This window comes from Patella vulgata, chromosome 7, assembly GCF_932274485.2.
Source record: "Patella vulgata chromosome 7, xgPatVulg1.2, whole genome shotgun sequence".
NCBI classification, from domain to species: domain Eukaryota; kingdom Metazoa; phylum Mollusca; class Gastropoda; family Patellidae; genus Patella; species Patella vulgata.
Window position 1 is genome coordinate 15,231,168 of NC_065885.2, and position 19,878 is coordinate 15,251,045.

Genomic DNA, 19,878 nt, shown 5'->3' on the forward strand with positions numbered 1-19,878 from the left:
AAATAATTTATGTCTTGACTGTCATGTTTTAATGACAACTACATAATCCATTAGATTTTAATATTGACAGTGCACAGCTAGACTCTTGCTGCATGTGTTGCGATCACAACTACCGTAACTTATCATGATCGATTGAAAAGGTAAATTAAAATATTCTGGGACACCGACCCAGTGAAACAATAATTCATACCCTCTTATCGGGTATATTTTATTTTTTATTTTTTTCATTTTCTACAAATTACAGATCTTTATCTACTAAATATTGTAACTGTTCTTGTGAAATAAATAACTTTGGCGGATCAACACTTCCTGACCAAAAATGATACCCTCTACCATGTCCTAATTATCTTGTTGGCAATTTATTACATCGTCTAAGCACCTCTTTTTCTCCAAAAAATAATAAATGAAATCGGACAATTCTTAAAAGTTATGAATAACCCAGTTTAGCAGTAATTTTAGCCGAGACGATAATTGCTGACGTCTTATGACGTCAACTTCGGCTGAACCCGGAACCACGCCTTCTGTCCGTTCGATTGGAGAAATTTGGGAGGTAGAAATTACAATGGAGAAATTCTGATAGTTGAAAATGCAAAGATGAAAAAGTCTGAGTGAATTTGCAAAGGCGAAAAGTAGGAAGTGAAAAAACATAACTAGATTTTTTGGGTTTGTTTTGATACTAATATAGTGATTTTGTGTTATGTGATTACAAGTGAAAAATCTCGAAAATGACCACTTTTACCATTTTGACTATGATAATTTGTCAATTTTAACTATTATATTTTCTCTTAATATGGCAACGATTCGGCTCCATAATTATATTATTATGATATATATATATACTGTGCATAAATATCTGTATATGTTATCAAATACTCACATCGAGGAAACAGCAGGGAAGATGGTAAAACAACATTCAAACGGTAAATCTTTATATTTTAATGGGGGGCCACGGTGGTTCAGTGAGGGAATGAAATGGGTTTTAACATCCTACTCTGTTCTACTCCGGCTGGGATAATGGCTCGTTGACTAAGACGTTGTCTCGCTAACCTAGAAGTCCCGTGTTCGATCCATGTGTTGTCCGGTCAGTGGTGCAGGACGGAGGGTCTGTCAAGGGACAACATATAGTCGTTCCGATGGGACGTAAAGCCGTGGTCCCGTGTAAACATGGACGTGGACGTTAAAGAACACTTTTTAGTTTAAATTTCATAAAAGAGTAGGCCGAACCGCCGCTATCCGGGCAAAATTGTCCTCTTGCACACTGTATTGTATATGCCCGTCTTCATTAAAACAGTCGGAGCCGAACAGTAGACGTTAAACCCCATTTCACTTTATTTTATAATTTGAAAATACCGCACATAAATATATATATCCCACGTTCTTTTCGGTTCTTGTCTGTCATTAGTAGGACCGTTTTATTTAAAATTTATGAGATCATTAAAAGTTTGGATGCGTAGAATATTTTGGTATGATGTGTAGAATATATTGGATGTGTAGAATATATTGGATATGGTGTGTAGAATATATTGGATAATGTGTAGAATATATTGGATAATGTGTAGAATATATTGGATAATGTGTAGAATATACTGGATATGATGTGTAGAATATATTGGATATGATGTGTAGAATATATTGGATATGATGTGTAGAATATATTGGATGTGTAGAATATATTGGATATGATGTGTAGATTATTTTATTTTGGAAATGATCTGTAGAATATTTTGGGTGCTACTGACCAATAAACTAGCTTCTCGGTGATTGGGGGAGAGGAGGGGGGGGGGGTGTCAAAATGTCAACTATCCGTACTTATTTCAATATTTTATGAAATTTGTTTAAATTTTGGAATATTCATATTACCCAAAAGATGCGCCGTAGAGGTGCACAAAATCTCGGACTTAGTTTTTTAAATTTTGATTTCGTTTTCGGGCCATTTCGATTAAAAGGTGAAAAGGGTGTAAAAATAAGCTATTTACAACCCATCCAGCGTCTTCATATTTTAAAATATTACTTTGTAACTTTCATAAACTCGTAGCAGTAACCTATACAAAGAGAATGTATGTCAAAATTAGTTTCACAGAAATAGCCAATTTTGCAGGAGTCACCTTTCACATTATTTTGCCTGTAAAAGAATAAATTATTATTCGATTTTCAATTTTCTTCGACGATTTGATGCCTTATGCCACTTTTGACTAGGTCAAACTATTTTAACACTTTCACTGTCACCGGAAGTGACGTCATTTAGGAAATATAAGTGAATTTTTAGCCTTGAAAACAAATATTTTATTCAAATTTGTCGTATTTGTTATTGGTTTAAAATTATGATATTTGATTCCAATCAACAAATCGAATGAACCCATACGATCATACAGATACCACGAAATGGTTTCTAACTTGTACGGTTGCATAGAAATAGACGATTTTCTACAAGTCACTTTTCAAGGTTTTTGGTCGATAAAAGTGTCAATTATTATTCGATTTTCATAAAATTTTCACAATGCGGTGTCTTATGCCAGTTCTGATTTGATAAAAACTAATTTAACTTTTTCATTCTCACCAAAAACTGTATTTATAGCCTTCAAACCAAATATTCTTTTTGAAGTGAGTTTTATTTAGTATTCATTTAACATTATGATATTTGATTCCAATGGACATATATAGAATGGATCAATACTATTATTATTATTATTATTATTATTATTACAGCATATTTATAGTGCACCCTTTCATATAACATGTTCAGAGGCACTTTACAAAGTGACAATGTAAATCACACATAAACAACAAGATTATGGGCATGTTAACGATTGTATACGATCATATAGATGTCAAAAAATGGCTTCTAGCATCTTCCCACGTTAGATAAATAACCAATTTTGTCAGGATCATTTTTTTAAAGATTTTTAGCCTTTGTAATCTAAGTTTATGTGTTCTAGGTTAATTATTTATTGCCCGATATGTATAATACAAAGATCATATGTTTCATGGTGCAAATGCTTAACATTATTGTTACCGATAAAGTTTTCCTTCGGCACCGGAAGTAACGTAATTTTCGAACGTCTTTTCGCAAGCAGATAATAATTTTTACAAATCTTATAGATCAAGAAGAATGCCTCTGTGACAGGCGCAAAAAAAAATCGATTTAAAGGTGAAAAAGGGTGTAAAATTGAGCAATTTACAATCCATTCAGGCTTTTCATATTTTAAAATATTTCTATGTATTGGCCATAAACTTGTAGCTTGTATCTAATCGAAGACATTCTATGCCGGAATTAGTTTATAATATGTGCAGTTGCCGAGCAATGAGAAATTTTACAGAGTCACTTTTCACATTATTTTGCCTGTAAAAGAGTCAATTATGATTGGATCTTCATAAAAGTAACACCATTTGATGCATAAAGCAAATGTGCATTATATCAATTTAAGCAGAATTTAAAGTTGACACCGGAAGTGACACCATATTCTCCAAAACAGATATTTTATTCAAATGAGTCCTATTTGTTATGCGTTTAAAAGTATGGTATTTAATTTTATTCAACAAAAAGAATAAACCCATGCGATTATATAGATATCACATAATGGTTTCTAACTTGTTCAGTTGTGTGAAAATAAGACGATTTCCTGCAAGTCACTTTTAACGGTTTTTGGTCCCTAAAAGTGTCAATTATTTTCAACATTTATTTTCAACGAAGGTGACAACATTTAGACAAAAACTGTATTTTAAGCCTTCAAAACAAATATGTGCTTCAAATGAGTGTTATTCAATATTCCTTCAAAATTATGATATTTAATTCCATCCAACATATAGAATGATTTAATACGATGCTATAGATATCAAAAAATTGCTTTTAACGTCTTCCGTTACTGAGAAATAACCAATTTTGTCAGGGTCACTTTTAAAGTTTTTCTTTTGCATTTTAATTTCCCATTAAAAAGTCTCATCAGCTAACTTAGACGTAAGTATGTAACCAATTTTATCAGGATCACTTTTTATACGAAACTTGAAATATAGGTATATCTCCCAAAGATCTCGGTTCATTTTGAATATTGGCATATATTGATCCATAATTTCATGGATTATGGCCCCTGATTGTAAAAGAAAATCACAATTTTAGCGCGTGTACACTCTAGGGGTCACAGTTTTCATCTGATTTTGATGAAACTTGAAATACATGTATAAAACCCAATTTTAGCGTGTGGACACTCTAGGGGTCACAATTTTCATCTGATTTTGATGAAACTTGAAATACATGTATAAAACCCAAAGATCTTGGTTCCTGTCGATATTCGCGCATATCGGATCATAACTTTCTGAATTATAGCCCTTGATTGTATGAAAAATCGCTTTTTGTTTAGCTTGTTCTCTATCCAACTCTTGCAAAATGTGGGCGTATCTTGCCTGGCAGCCCCTTGTTTGACATATTATATCCACGGATGTGTTGAGATTCTCATAGGGTTAAAAAAAGTTCACCGAGTAATGTTTATATATTCTTGAAGGAGATATGAGTGGCTATAAACAATGGTATACATAAAAAAAATCAAATGAGCCCTTTCGCACGTGCAGCTCAGTGGTTCTGTTGGGGCTATAAGTTCTTCATCTGTGAACATACTCTCAAAGCATGTCAAGTGTCCATGACCATTTAACATATCACAACCTGCATAGGTATTTGCATTCCAGTGTCCCCTACTGTTTTTTTAAGCGTATATTATGCCGTAGTTTGGAGAAATCGTCTTCTATTTCCAAAATGAATACATTTCTGGAAAGCTGAGTTCAGGGTCGAATTTTTTGTTTCTTGCAAATTTCAAAATTTTGAATTTTGCCTTTGACCTTTATCGTGCCCACAATGATAAATATGCCAGATAAAATCATATCAAAATCGGCCAAGGCAAAATGACATGATTAACAGAATTCAATTTGGCGATATCTCTACTAAGTGTCTTTCAGTGGTGGGAGGATAAATAATTTCTTTTTAAATTCCTCAAACACAGAGTGGTTTTGCAAGCGAAATGTGTCGAAAATTCGTATTTGTCAAACATCAATTAAATAAAATGTATTTTTCATTTGGTGGCGGGCATTTCTTTCAAAATGACTGCCAAATTTAGTAATATAATACCATTTGATAAAAAATAAATAAAAATGAAAAAAACAAAAACAAAAAACAATAACATTAATTTGGTAATAAAAGGGCAGCGATAATCTCAAAAATTTAATTTCGAGAATTCTTGATGGTAGAAATTCAAAATGCCCGGCAAAATGAAATCCAAAATTTTAATTAATCGTCATTTCTTTCCGTTGGGTATGACTTGTAATATGTGGTATCTTAATCCCGAAATGATATACTTGCTCTTAAATGATTATACTGCTAATGTTCTTTACATCTAGATATAAATGGATTTGGTGGAAAAAATTCTAGGTACATTGAAATGTTGGCAATAAAGATCCAATCATATATAGTTTTTAGTTTTACCACCCATAATATACTTTATTCAGCTCGACGCAAGACTTAAAGGTTCTAAACCGCTAATATTTGGGACCTAGAAATTGACCCAAATGGGTCGCAACGCATATAATAATGTAATCTGATTGTATATAAACTGATTTACACACTGAAAAATAACTTGTGTTGTTTTCAACACAAGTTAGGTGTCTCTATTTAACAACACAAACTTGTGTTGAAACAACACAAACTTGTGTTAAATGTTGAAACAACACAAGACTTGTGTTAAAATTTACCAAACAACACAAACTTGTGTTGAAACTTGTGTGAAAATCTACACAATACTTGTGTCGAAACTTGTGTTGAAATTTCTGAAACTTGTGTTGAAATTTCTGAAACTTGTGTTGAAATTTCTGAAACTTGTGTGGTTTCATAAAAACTTGTGTATAACCACCAACAAAAACTTGTGTTTTATTTTCCCTCAATTTAGCAATCTTTCCCATGCAGCCCCCCACCCCTTTTGCTCTGTTTAACCTGTAAAGTTTGATAAATGAGGTAACAATAATTTTATTTGTTAAATTATCATTTATTCATAAAATGATAGGAAAAAGTAAATTAACACCACCAAATCAAAACTAAATAGACATCATTTGAAATGTTAACAGAAAAACAGAGATATAATTCTAATACTAATAAAAATTTTGTTATACTTTGCCCCCCTCCCCCCCACATCACAAAATTCAAAATAGCTATTTAATTTTTTCTTTACCCGAAAACAAGAACTGAGAAAAGAAAGATCCCTACCCCATACCCCAAAAATATATAATTCAAATATATCTAAATTTAATAACATCCAAACCAAGCCCTAATTAGATTAATTATGCACTAAATTGAAATACTTTCAGAAACTGAAAAGTGCTACAAAGTCATATTACAAGTGATTTGTGAGGCATCTAGAAATAACTAGCATACACAGAAAACTAACAAAAGAAAAATGCACTATTTTGCAGGAGTAATAAAATGATGTAGAACCTTTTCCTCAAACAAAATGAATATTTTGTACATAAAAGGAGCAAAGCATCAAGATTACAGGATTGAAAAATAAAAAAATATCAGAGAAAATCGCAAACATTAAATAATATGTACAAAATATATATAAATAATCACAAGTCAAAAGCAAGGAGCAGCCACTGTGGTTCAGTGAGTGCATTGGCCGAGAAATTTCAACTGGATTTTCCGACATAGTTCCCACACGTCAGCAGTGTAGGACATGGCAAGGGATAATTGGGTATAAGCCCAGAATTGAAACTACCCCCACTGCGTTTACTTTAAAGAACCCTTGACAATTGAATTATCTGACTCAATGACAGACCCTTCTGATCCAATGTGCGTGTGTTAACCATTCGGCCCTCCTGGGTTCCCTTTAAACAACCCTTGACGGATGAAATATTTGATATAAGAGTAGGTTGTAGGGCAGAATCACCATAATAACACAGAAAAGTAGGATATTAAACCCTATTTCATTTCATAAGCAAGGGAAAGTCACCTTAATGTAGGTCAAGTTTTTTTGTAATTCTGGGTATATTTGATCTACATTTGGTTTCTAGACTATGCCTATTAAATACTTTATGATTTCCGACCAAATTCTAAGTGATTTATATGTCACTTTACATTCTATATTATACATAAATTTCTGTAGAGAATTAAAATCTAATTGTGTTTGGGATGAATATTTAACAGTAAAAACAAAAAAAAATATTCAAAAATTGGGTCAAATGCATTCTTTTCCAGAATTATAAAATAAATTGATGCTTGGGATCTCTTGTTGTTATCATACATCAAATAATCTTCCAGCCTAAAAAATAAAAAGTAGGCAAAAAGAATACTTTCTTACTATTTATGGTTCACAATGTTTAAATAAACAATTTATTTTGCCACATCGAGACTGAGTCTCTATTTTGTTTCATCTTTGGGTAACACTTATTGTGTCTTGTCCAGTAACAGACCCAGGCAGATTATTATATTTTATTTCCATCGACAACAAATTGGATATTACCTATTAAAATCTATTTGAAAAGTAAAATATTGTCCATTTTTATACTGCTATTTACTGTAAAAATACACATAGGGTCTATCACAACTTGAAGAAAATCAATGGATGTGATTGTCAAAAATCAAGAATGCCAAGACTTGAATAGGAGAGTCCTAGGCATTGCCCCAAGAAGAATAACTAGATTACCAATCAAGTGTATAGAACTAGTTGATGATTAAAAATACAAATATGTATGGTACTTACATTTTACCTGATTATCAAGCTCTGTGAGAAAAAGTTTCCATAATATGAATAGCCATTTCCAACTGTCTTGATCTTTCTGATGTAGTTAACTGAGAAAAAAAACATACTATGTTTTAGTTGACTTAAATCGATTCAATATTTAAATAGACGAAAGTTTTAATTTAATTAAATTGTATTGTAATGTGTTGGTTTGCTTTGTCACAGATGAGACAAAATGAAAAAAATGAAATGAAATGGGGTTTGGCGTCCTACTGTTCAGCTTCGACTGGGCTAATGAGGTTGGGCATATGCCATACAGTGTGCCACGAGAGAAATTTTGCCGGGTACCGTGACCCTAAGGCCTACTCTTGTATCAAATTCTAACTGCCAGGGGCTCTTTTACATGCACGCCAATGTGTACACGGGACCACGTTTTTTTGTTCAATCTGAACGACTAGACAGCTGTCCTTGTAAGGCCCCCCGTACTGCATCGTCTTACTGCAAACCCGCGACCTTAAAATATGCAAACCAGTGTTTAACCCACTTGGTCACCATGGGTCCCCACAGATGAGATAGTCATATCTACATGTATCTGGACATAAGTAAGATTCTGTCTGTGCACATACATGTAAGTGTACAGTTTTACTATACTAATCTGAATTTTAAATTTCAAAATATTAAAATGAAATCGAGGTTTATGTCACATCAGCTCCAACCGGGCTATATTGTGCCAAACACATTATGGTGAGATTCTAAAATACCACAACAACAATCTTTTCTATTAGAATTGAACACTCACCCTCCAAAAACACCTATGAGAAATCATAGGTGCTCAAATCACCATTTCTTCAGCTCTTTCTTTTCCCATATTTGGGTTTTTTGACTTATTTTATTATATGATCTTTGATTTGCTATGGCATCTAATATGGAAACTGAAAAATATGAATATGTGACATGTAATTAACTGTTTAAGATACCTTACCATATACAAACTGTGTGATATCTAAAACCATTTTAATCCCGAAGATCTTACCTAAACCGTGAAAATCTGTTTTAATAACCCTTGTTTGTCATGTGACTGGAGAGTCACAGTAATTAAAAGAGAGCCGTGTGGCTTAGTGTGTAAGGCACTGGCTTGCTACCCGGGAGGTTGCGGGTTCGCTCCCAGTGTTGACCGAGAAAGCTCATTTGGATTTTTCAGCATGGATTCCCTGTCTAGTCGTCATGGTGGCTAAGTGGGTAAGACGCTGGCTCGCTAGCCTGGAGGTCGGGTGTTCGATCCCTGCATTGGCCGAGAAAGTTCACCCAGATTTTCCGGCGTGCTTTCCTCTTGTTAGTGATGCAGGACGGAGGCCCTGACAAGGACAGCTGTCTAGTCATTCAGATTGAACAAAAAAACGTGGTCCCGTGTACACATTGGTGTGCATGTAAAAGATCCCCTAGCAGTTAGAATTTGATACAAGAGAAGGCCTTAAGGTCACGGTACCCGGCAAAATTTCTCTCGTAGCACACTGTATGGCATATGCCCAACTTCATTAGCCCAGTCCTCTGTACTGCAATGTCTTACTGCAAACCCGCGACCTTAAAATATGCGAGCCAGTGTCTAACCCACTTGGCCACCGTGGTCCCCCACAGATGAGACAGTCATATCTACATGTATCTGGACATAAGTAAGATTCTGTTTGTGCACATACATGTACGTGTACAAATTTACTATACTAAACTGAATTTTAAATTTCAAAACAATAAAATGAAATGGAGGTTTATGTCACAACAGCTCCAACCGGGATATATTGTGCCAAACACATTATGGTGAGATTCTAAAATACCATAACAACAATCTTTTCTATTAGAATTGAACACTCACCCTCCAAAAACACCTATGAGAAAGCATAGGTGCTCAAATCACCATTTCTTCATCTCTTTCTTTTTCCATATTTGGGTTTTTTGACTTATTTTATTATATGATCTTTGATTTGCTATGGCATCTAATATGGAAACTGAAAAATATGAATATGTGACATGTAATAAACTGTTTAAGATACCTTACCATATACAAACTGTGTGATATCTAAAACCATTTGAATCCCGAAGATCTTACCCAAGCCTTGAAAATCTGTTTTAATAACCCTTGTTTGTCATGTGACTGGACTGTCACAGTAATTAGAAGAGAGTCATGTGGCTTAGTGTGTAAGACACTGGCTTGGTACCCGGGAGGTTGCGGGTTCGCTCCCAGTGTTGACCGAGAAAGCTCATTTGAATTTTTCAGCATGGATTCCATGCCTAGTCGTCATGGTGGCTAAGTGGGTAAGATGCTGGCTCGCTTGCCTGGAGGTCGGGTGTTCGATCCCTGCATTGGCCGAGAAAGTTCACCCAGATTTCCCGGCGTGGTTCCCCCTTGTCAGTGATGCAGGACGGAGGGCCTGACAAGGACAGCTGTCTAGTCATTCGGATGAAATGAAAAAACGAGGTCCCGTGTACACGTTGGCATGCACGTAAAAGATCCCTTGACAGTTGGAATTCGATACACCGCAGTGCCGCTGTCCGGGCAAAATTTCCCTCATAGCACACTGTGTGGTGTATGCCTGTCTTCATTAGCCCAGTTCGAAGTAAAACAGTAGGACGTTAAACCCCATTTCATTTCATTTCTAGTCGTTTCAATGGAACACAAAACCTGAGGTCCCATTGGCGTGCATTTAAGCCGATAGTATGGTAGTTGGAATTTGTTGGCTGTAGCACCCGTGTCACAGTTCGACTGCTAGTTTGCGATACCCACTCGATATACAATTCGGCCAAATATATCAAACATGTTTGATTCGGGCGTATGTCAGTGGATAAACTAAGTGAAGTTTAGCGCCAATTGATTCAGCCATTATTATGTGATTCCCCACTTGAATGTGACTAGGAATAGGGTCGCCTGTCCAGCCTTGTGGGTTTTCTCCGGGTCCTCCGGTTTCCTCCCTTTCCTAAATACCCCTAGGGTGTATTCGAAACAGTGTTCCGGTGCAGAGAACGGACGGAGAATGGGTTCTTGTCGGACTTGAGCAGTCTGGAATGCGTTCACGAACACATTCCCGTTCTCAAATCCCACACTACCTCATAGCTGGTGTGAGGGAGAACAAACATGGTCGACGTATCGATAACTGCTGAGAAAACAGCATCATGGGTGCATTTATTAATTTAAAAGTTTAATACCGTTCGAAAATTGGATGTAGTATGTGGCCAGTATAACATCAAGTAAGTTAGGTTGCCAGGCAACGAAACATATGCCCACAGCAGTTTAATCGTTTGCGCAGTCAACAGGGATTGTCGCATATTCATTCTTTTGTAGGTAATGTGGGCATTTACAAGAAAATTTCATACAAGATAATAATTTTCGTCGTTTGTGGGTTTACAAAGGTCGACGCATCGATAACTGCTGAGAAAACAGCATCATGGGTGCATTTATTAATTTAGAAGTTTAATACCGTTCGAAAATTGGATGTAGTATGTGGCCAGTATAACATGAAGTAAGTTAGGTTGCCAGGCAACGAAACATATGCCCACAGCAGTTTAATCGTTTGCGCAGTCAACAGGGATTGTCGCATATTCATTCTTTTGTAGGTAATGTGGGCATTTACAAGAAAATTTCATACAAGATTATAATTTTTGTCGTTTGTGGGTTTACAAAGGTTCTACAAACTGAAACAAGGGTCTTAATTGTTGAAATTTGACAGATTTTTTTGTTTTGTGTTTTACTAATTTAAATAATGCATACAATTTTCATACAAATCGGATGATAATTTTGTTGTTCGTGCGTTCACAAGGTTCGAAAAAGTGAAACAAGGGCCACAACTCTAGACATAATTCACAGAAATCGCAGAAATTTAATAGACGTCTTCGTTTCACTAATTTAAAAGATTTAAATGAATTTCACAAAGTGAAACAAGGGCCATAACTCCAGAAGAAACTAACAGAAATTATTGAAATTAAATAGGATTCATCTCATTAAAATAAACAACATATCAATTTTAAAATAATCAGTTCTGTAGACGACGGACAAACCTACGGACGAGGGCGTATCAAAAGGTGATGTAATCGTCATCCAAAGCATTGAAAAGGAGTAAAATGGTGTCATAATTTATCAAAATTATGCTTAATAGCGAAGTAAATACTAAACAAGTTATCGTAACAGATTGTATGAATTTAATTCATCTTGTTACCATGGATACCGTTCTCTCATGTTCGAGACTCATAAAAGTGTTTTCATGTTCTTCAGCCGTTCTCGAACCTGCGCAAACACCGTTTCTAATACACTCCTACGGTACGCGCAAGCAAATCATTCAAATAAAATTGAACAATATTAGCCTCGAAATTACCTAGCGCCAGTAAGTATAAAGGATCTATCCGACAAACACTAACAACAACTCTAGGTTGATTACATGTCATTTGGGACTCACGTCATTTGGGACTCAAAAAAATATGACCACGACATTTGGGACTCCGGTATACGTCGTTTGGGACTCGGGTTAACGACGTTTGGGACTCGGGATAATTTATTAGAAATAGGCCAATTCAAACAAAACACGAAAGAAAATATTTATTAACATGAAACACGTGGTTAGTAAAAGGCTCAACCAAACGATAAAACATTAGTTGCACTTACGGTTCTTTGATAATCATCGTTTCTCATAAAAGTTTTATATTTATTTAAAACGAATAATATGCTGATGAATTTATTTGAAAATGACCTACACAAAAAACAAAATAAATATTTACACGACATGCAATCTTTTTTTACAAGCCCCTAGAAATTGTTAACGATAATCCGTGAGCTGCACGTTGACATGCTTGTCGTAGATGGCAATACCAATTGATAAATTAGTGCGTACAAGGCAAAGTTTTTTTGTGTAAAAATATAAGAAATGGCAACGATCAAAGCGGGATAATTAAAGCTGATTAACTGATAATCCCAATGTTATTACAGTATGTTCAAAGAAACCTAACGGTTCTTTGGTGGATGAGGAAAAATGTGAGTTGTCAATCATCGAGAATGGCGGCCGTGTGTTGATTGCAGTTATACCGTTTCACGAAAAAACATTAGCAGTGGTCTGTCAATCAAGCTCGTTTACTATTTATAACGCAAATTTTTCGTTTCGGTTAAAACAAAATATACGTCCATTTTAATTGGCCGAAGGATGTGTGACTAATAGAAATATGGCGGGCGGAAAAACTGACCAAACAGTATATTTCGAGGTATTTGAGGTAAGCTAATTTAATATTATATCATAACTGCATGTGCATACTTGTGTTTCTGTGTAATTAAATATTCAAAAAATCATTCTTAGGATACAGCCTCGACACCAGTCAGCCCTGAATTGCAATGTTTGTTTTGTGTTCTGGGCGCCATTTTGAAAAAAACTGACATGACCTATATAATACAATCCAGCAATAGTGCAGTCAATTTCCTTTAAAAGGGAATCCGAATTTGTTAATTTTCTGCAATATCACTTCGGTGGTAGCGGACGTTAAATAAAGCTATTTCACGTACAAAGACCTACAATAAAATCCAGGTGAATTGGGAAAAATATTCATGTATTTTCTTATTGAAGAGTAGCTATTTCAATTTGTAAATTCCCAGTCATCTTAGACAAATAATAATTCCAACTTCAAATCAGTTGTATTTATTCAAATCATACTATGAATAATTGTATTTTTCCACTTGCATAATAATAAAAATTTGACTTTTATTATTTTATTTCTTCAGGCCAAGAACATGGAAAATTGGTAATTGCCTTGTATCACTGCTAACTATAAGGCACAGGGAGCCTTGGGCAGAAATGATAATAATATGGTTCTCAGATATGTTACTGTGTACAGACTGAACAAGAAATATATATACACTTGCTATTACATGTACATTATATCATTGGCAATAATAAGATCCAATTTTAGTTTTTAGTTACACACTGTTAACCACCAATAGATGAAAATAAATCATAAAATGTATTCAGCTCGACGTAAGACTTAAATAAATAGATACAGTTGGTTTAACTTGAATAGAAGTTTTAATTATCTATGCTGCATATATGCATATTTCACCTTGCAGCTGAATCACATTACATATCTTTTTAGTTGATGTTCATATCGTCTTACGTATTTTTCAACATCAATGTGACCTTGTTCTATGTCACATTAGCCTATTCACGTTACCACGAATTTACTCACCACACCCTCGCATAGTTATGAATTTATTGTTTCACTTGACTAAAGAAACATTTTGTAGGAATGTGTGCTTTTATAGATTGGACACTTGTTTGCAATATCATTGTCGGTAGAAACTGGCACTATACCTAAAGAATGACTGAACAAATAGCGGAGACGGGGTTTCAGCCGGCTGATTTAAATTATATCTTTAAATACAGTAAAGCTTGAAATATGTCAGTTTTCCCTCTTTAGAATGTTTTTGTAAATAAGTTTTTATTGTAGTTTCCGTGGCGTATTCCCAATAAGCGTTAGAAACAAAGATATACACCCTTAATCCCGGTGCCGATAAATGTTGGGTTGTGTGGAACATGCTAACAAATCTCAGGTACGATATATGTTTGATTCTGGTTGAGAACAGCATGAGAGCAACATGATTTTTTTCATTGGAGATGAGACGCAAATATTCAAAGGGGTCAGACAAACTCTAAACCAACCGCGTTCCCTTCACTGAGTCCCTTCAAAGGAAGCCCTGTCTGTCTACCTGTGGAATAACATGCATTTGTATCTGTTAAATTTGTGTGGTAGACAGATTGATATTATTTATATAACGTCTTACCCCAAACAAATTGCAAAAGAAACCATGAAGTTTCTGAGAGCGATATTTCGTAATTAGTGTGCTTTAATGGTGGGAGAATAAATAATTAAATTTTTCAAACACAAACTGGTCATATATAAAATAGCATTTTCTGACAAGACCAGCGATAATCTCGTAAGATATGACTTTTACTATGTCTATTAAATGGTTTTCGACGTCTCTTCAAGGTCACCGTCTTGCGCCAAAGTCGTGAAACGCACCGTCGGGGGATTTGTTGGGGCCTGTCTCCCCCAGAAAAATGTCTAGAAATTTCAAGTCGGTCTTGCCTGGCAGTGAATACGGCAATCTGAAAGTGGTCGATTTTAATGTAGACATCTGAACTCCAATCAACAAATCAATCAACCAGGCTGTTGTCGTTGCATTCACATGACACCAGACGTGTCACCGATGAAACAAATATGCCTGAAACAAATGTCGCTGTTAGTGCGACCCATTTGTGACAATTTCAAGGTCCCAAATAATAGTCCTTTTTTACTATTAATAGTAATTCAATCAGTAAGTGCTATTTACCTTATAATAGTCGTCTTGGCTTTTACCCGACATTACACAAAACACCAATGGTTACTGTCGGGTGGTCTCTCCAGTCTTAATGAAGGCGTGTATGGAAAACAGCTGAGACCATGGCTTGTTCACCACCCGAAAAGTTGCATCCATATACCAAGTTTTTGCGCGTGCGAGTAGTTGCATCTGTCTATCAGTACAAAAAATGTGATGGCACCTTTCCCCAACTTTTACTCTTTTTTGATAAAATCCCGGTGCACTATGATCGATGAAATCTTCGTCAAGCTAAAACAAAAAATAAATAAAAAAGTACATTTAAGTACATGTTAATAAATAAATAAAATTGTACATTTAATTACATGTTAATAAATTCTTATATACATGGGTATTTAATTGCATGAGTACTTACGCTTGACGACACGTCAGTGGGATCTTTTGGTCGCAGAGTCTGTCGGGTTCTTTATAGCGACCTTACAAGTGCTGCAATGGGTGGTCTGCTATGAATGGGTTCTTCTGCAGAACCGACACTGGATAAAACTCTCTCCGCTATTGAGGAACATGCCTTGGTAAAAACATTTCCTTTGGCTTCATGCTTTGCCTGTAATGATAAGATAAAACATATTAAACTACAAATATATTATTGGTTTATTTATATTTTATTTATTTATTTATATATTAAATTCATTTATTATTATAGAGTTAACTAGGTTAACTAGAGTTAATTATGCAGAATTAATATAACACAACATACACAGATGGCAATAGAATGAGACAGTGTTCAGAAAAAGGGCGGAAGAAGACTACCTGTCCTACTTGATTCTAGGACATATATATAGCATGGACCTACTTGATTCGACCAATTTAATACAAGGAAATGAATGGCATAGTTTGTGTCAAGTGAATTTAGTGAACTTTAAACCCCATTTACTCGCCCTCTCTCTACAGAGATAAATACTTTTCGTGTTACATACAATAACAATTATTGGCCATTATTAAAAAAATATATTAAAAGGAAATGAAATTCTGTTACCTGTTTTTCTTTGTGTAGTACATGCTAACATCAATGACTGGGAAAAAAAATAACGAAACTGTAGAGAAACTTCTGAATCATTGAAAGTCTAATATTAGGCCTACACATTGATGACATTGATATAAAAAAAAGGCTGATTTGTTTGTTGTTGTTTTTTTTCTTTAACAGAAATAAGATTACATTTCAACTAAACAACTAACACAAAAGTTAGTATCTAGCTATAGTCCATGTCTGGATATACATTTATCCTTTTGCCCGAACATCTATAAAAATCAAAGATGGCGGCCAATAAATGCAACCGGGTATTACTATAAAATCAAGACAGATTCTTATCTGCTGGTCCTAGTCGGGGGTTTCTTGCAATTATAAGTATTTGAACAAGGGTGTAGCGCCGATTAGCTAATAAAAATTAAGCACGATTTGAGAAAAATTAAGACAGATTCATTAGATTGCTGAATTAGCGGAACACTTTTAGAACACATCAAAAAAATTTTCTTTGTGGCGCCATTATATAAATAGACTTCCGGTGCAGTCAGTGGCAGTAGTTCTAAATCTGACTGTTTTAAACGAAACGAATTATTATATACATAGAAGCAATATATACATGCTAAATTAAATACACGGTTTTATTTTTTGTAAAAATTTACAAACCTGCGGTCTGGTATTCTATGTGACCATTATAATTTTTTTTAAAATATCACGGCTAAAGCACCCTGTTGATGCTAACTTCACTACATCTATCTAACTGAATGTCGCTGATATAATATCAAAGAAAGAATTTGTCGCAATGACTAAAGTATAGATACTTCTTCTTAGTTAGTTGTATTTTACGTCCGCTTCCACCGAAGTGATATCGCAGACAAAAAGTATAGATAACTTGAAGAACCATTATATCAATAAGTCGATTATGAGAAACACGTGGATGATCAATTAAATTTGATTGGTTACTTTTCAGTTAACCAATACTGTCCAATTTCGATTACATCAACCAATTACATTATTAAGAGTTTTACTCATTTTTTTTGTTCATTGTACATTGAATCAATTTTCGAAAACACCAGTGTGCTGAAAATCACATGTACACTATATATTCATTTGATCTATCAGTTTATTGGGTCAATAAAAAAAGACAGACATTTTAACTTTACAGACAACTTAACATCAATTAATATTCAAGTCTGTCTGGCAATTGTCTGATTAATTGGTACTCACACCCTTCCAGTGAAGAACAGCATGTGATTTTCGAGATGTGAATTAAGCCCTTTATTACTTTTCTTAAAACTTGACGACTCCCGAATTCAGACTTTGTATGGAGTTTTTTTTTAAAAAGAAAACAAATCTTGGAAGGTACACATTACTTGTGTTAATGATATGAAAAAAACACAAGATTTTATAAATCGACACAAGTTTGTGTTAATGCAATGCAAAACAACACATAACTTGTGTAGATTAGTTTTAACACAAGTACTTGTGTTGAGATCCAACACAAGTGTTTTTTCAGTGCATTCAATTGTTTCCGTTTTGTCTCTAATTTCAAATCAGTTAGGTCCAGCGAAATATGGCATGAGGCTATATAGTTTTTAGTTTTACCACCCATAATATACTTTATTCAGCTCGACGCAAGACTTAAAGGTTCTAAACCGCTAATATTTGGGACCTAGAAATTGACCCAAATGGGTCGCAACGCATATAATAATGTAATCTGATTGTATATAAACTGATTTACATTCAATTGTTTCCGTTTTGTCTCTAATTTCAAATCAGTTAGGTCCAGCGAAATACGGCATGAGGCTCAACCGAATAAAAATTTCTAGCGCCCGGTTATTCCATTCTATTGCGCATGCTGTGCCAGTATTGGTTCTTTAATCAAGTTCAGATGACAAGACTAGTTTCAGCTTCTATTAATACTTTTATTCTGCTTCTAACATATTATGTACAAACATCGTAATGTTAAAGACACCCAGGACTAAACTACATTAGTTGGCCGTTGTCCGGTCTTAACTCCGTGACCTGCGTGGCCTGGAGTTAACTACCAGACGTCGCCTAGCCTCCGACTGCTCTCAAGTCCTGCCTGGACCTCTCTCCCCTATGCCGCTTCATTCCGGGGTTTTAAACCTTTCTACACACAAAGGAATCTCAATAGGCATCTGGCTATAATGTATCATGTTTCATATCAGTTAACGTTCAGTATAGTTTATCAGACAAAGAAGTAAGATAAGACATGCCATCAACAAGTTAAAATTACAAAATGACATAAGAAATTCGACCAAGATCTACAGGGGTCGGCAGGTGGATTTGATATTCAAATTACTTTCACATGTCAAACTGGCAGGGAGCATAACGTGTCATTTTGTAACATACCTTCCCTTTTTTTCAATATAGTTATGAATTATATGAAATAACTTATTTTAAGACGGTTACGAAATTAAATATAAATGGAGTCGATAATACATATATACTACAGTGTTCATACACGCGAGACATTGACATCACATAATTATGTCGCGGATAATTTTACTGTTCACACACACGAGTTCCTGGAATCGCATATAAAATGAAAAATATTTGAATTTGCACACACGCGAGTTATTTGAATCAATAATAATTATAACAAAAAAAAACCTCTGTAAAACTATAATATTCTAATGTTCGCACACAATCACTAATAATCGCGAAATACAATCATTGAAGCCAACTGTAGGGAGATACAAATTCATTTTTTTTTCTTCCTTCATTCCGTCGTCTTCTTGTATAAGTTTCCCGTAATGGCAAGGAGTCGGTGTGTTCTGGTAGTCTTATCTTTTCCATACCACCTGGCCGGAACTGTGCGACATGTGCTATGAAGAGTTTTATAACTGCCACCCATGTGAAAGTTTTATCATCTGTTTATCATATCATGGAGTGAACTTAATTAATAGTTAATCAAATTAGCAAGTGGAACGTACTTGAAATTAGCTATCTAACGATATTTACATTATTATTTACATGGATAGAATTGAAATTAGGATGTCATATTGTTTTGTTGGTTTTTTTCTGAACACATTTTACCAATCTTCAATAAGATATTTTGAAAGAACTTATCAAAATTAATAACGGTTTATCTCTATAATTTTTAAACACAACACAAAACAAGACAATACGTTCGCTCTTAATTTGAGCACGACCCTCTCCTGGGGTTAAACCAATCCCACCTGACTGGGGTTTCACGTAAAACCTTTCCCGTAACATATCGGGACCTCCCAATTTCATAGTATTGAGGTATCACAAAATAAAAAAATCTCTCCCGTACATATCGGGTCATCCCATTAATATCTGGGCTATCACAAAAAAATCTCTCCCGTAAATATCGGGGCGTCCCATTAACATTCGGGGTAATATACACGTATAGACAAAACAAAAAAAAAATCCTTAGAGATAAACGCGTTAATACTTTGTGAATGTTATTGGGTTAAATTTCAAATTACGATACTGTTAACCCAATTCTAGTTAAACAATCACAAAACATTTTACTTTTCGATATTAACCTATTACTACTACTTTTAAATGCCAAAATATGTGTTTAAAAACAAACAATTATAATTTATAATCTTTTAAAAACAACATGACCCATTGTAAAACAAACAATATCTATACAATTTTGTTTTAGTCACTTTCCTACAAATAGTTAAGGACTGTTCCACTACTAGCTTGAAAAGCAATATATTAAATCTAGTAACTACACCATGATATTTAATAAAGCGTGATGATAAACTGCTGATTTCCCAGTTAAATTATAATACATTATAGCACAATGT

At 34.6% G+C, this 19,878-nt stretch overlaps 1 protein-coding gene and 1 long non-coding RNA gene across 5 annotated transcripts in view; one reads left to right on the forward strand and one right to left on the reverse strand.

Moving 5' to 3' along the window:
• The first annotated feature begins 871 nt into the window (after positions 1–871).
• LOC126828313 (galactosylceramide sulfotransferase) overlaps positions 872–19,878 on the forward strand; it is a 98,327-nt gene continuing 79,320 nt past the window's right edge. The window contains exon 1 of one of the 3 annotated variants that reach the window (XM_050558002.2): positions 872–920. In XM_050558002.2, coding sequence (XP_050413959.2) covers positions 899–920 — 22 coding nt within the window. In that variant the 5' untranslated portion in view covers positions 872–898. The remainder of the gene's footprint in view (positions 921–19,878) is intronic. The other 2 variants (XR_007682987.2, XR_007682988.2) reach the window with 2 other exon arrangements.
• LOC126828316 (uncharacterized) lies at positions 5,638–16,228 on the reverse strand. Of its 2 annotated transcripts, none has more exons than XR_007682992.2 (7): positions 16,085–16,228; positions 15,464–15,652; positions 15,064–15,339; positions 9,580–9,712; positions 8,512–8,644; positions 7,734–7,822; positions 5,638–7,292 (listed from the first exon to the last, which is right to left on the reverse strand). It is a non-coding gene; the product is annotated as an uncharacterized LOC126828316 (long non-coding RNA). The 2 variants fall into 2 exon arrangements; XR_007682993.2 differs by having other exon boundaries at positions 15,806–16,228.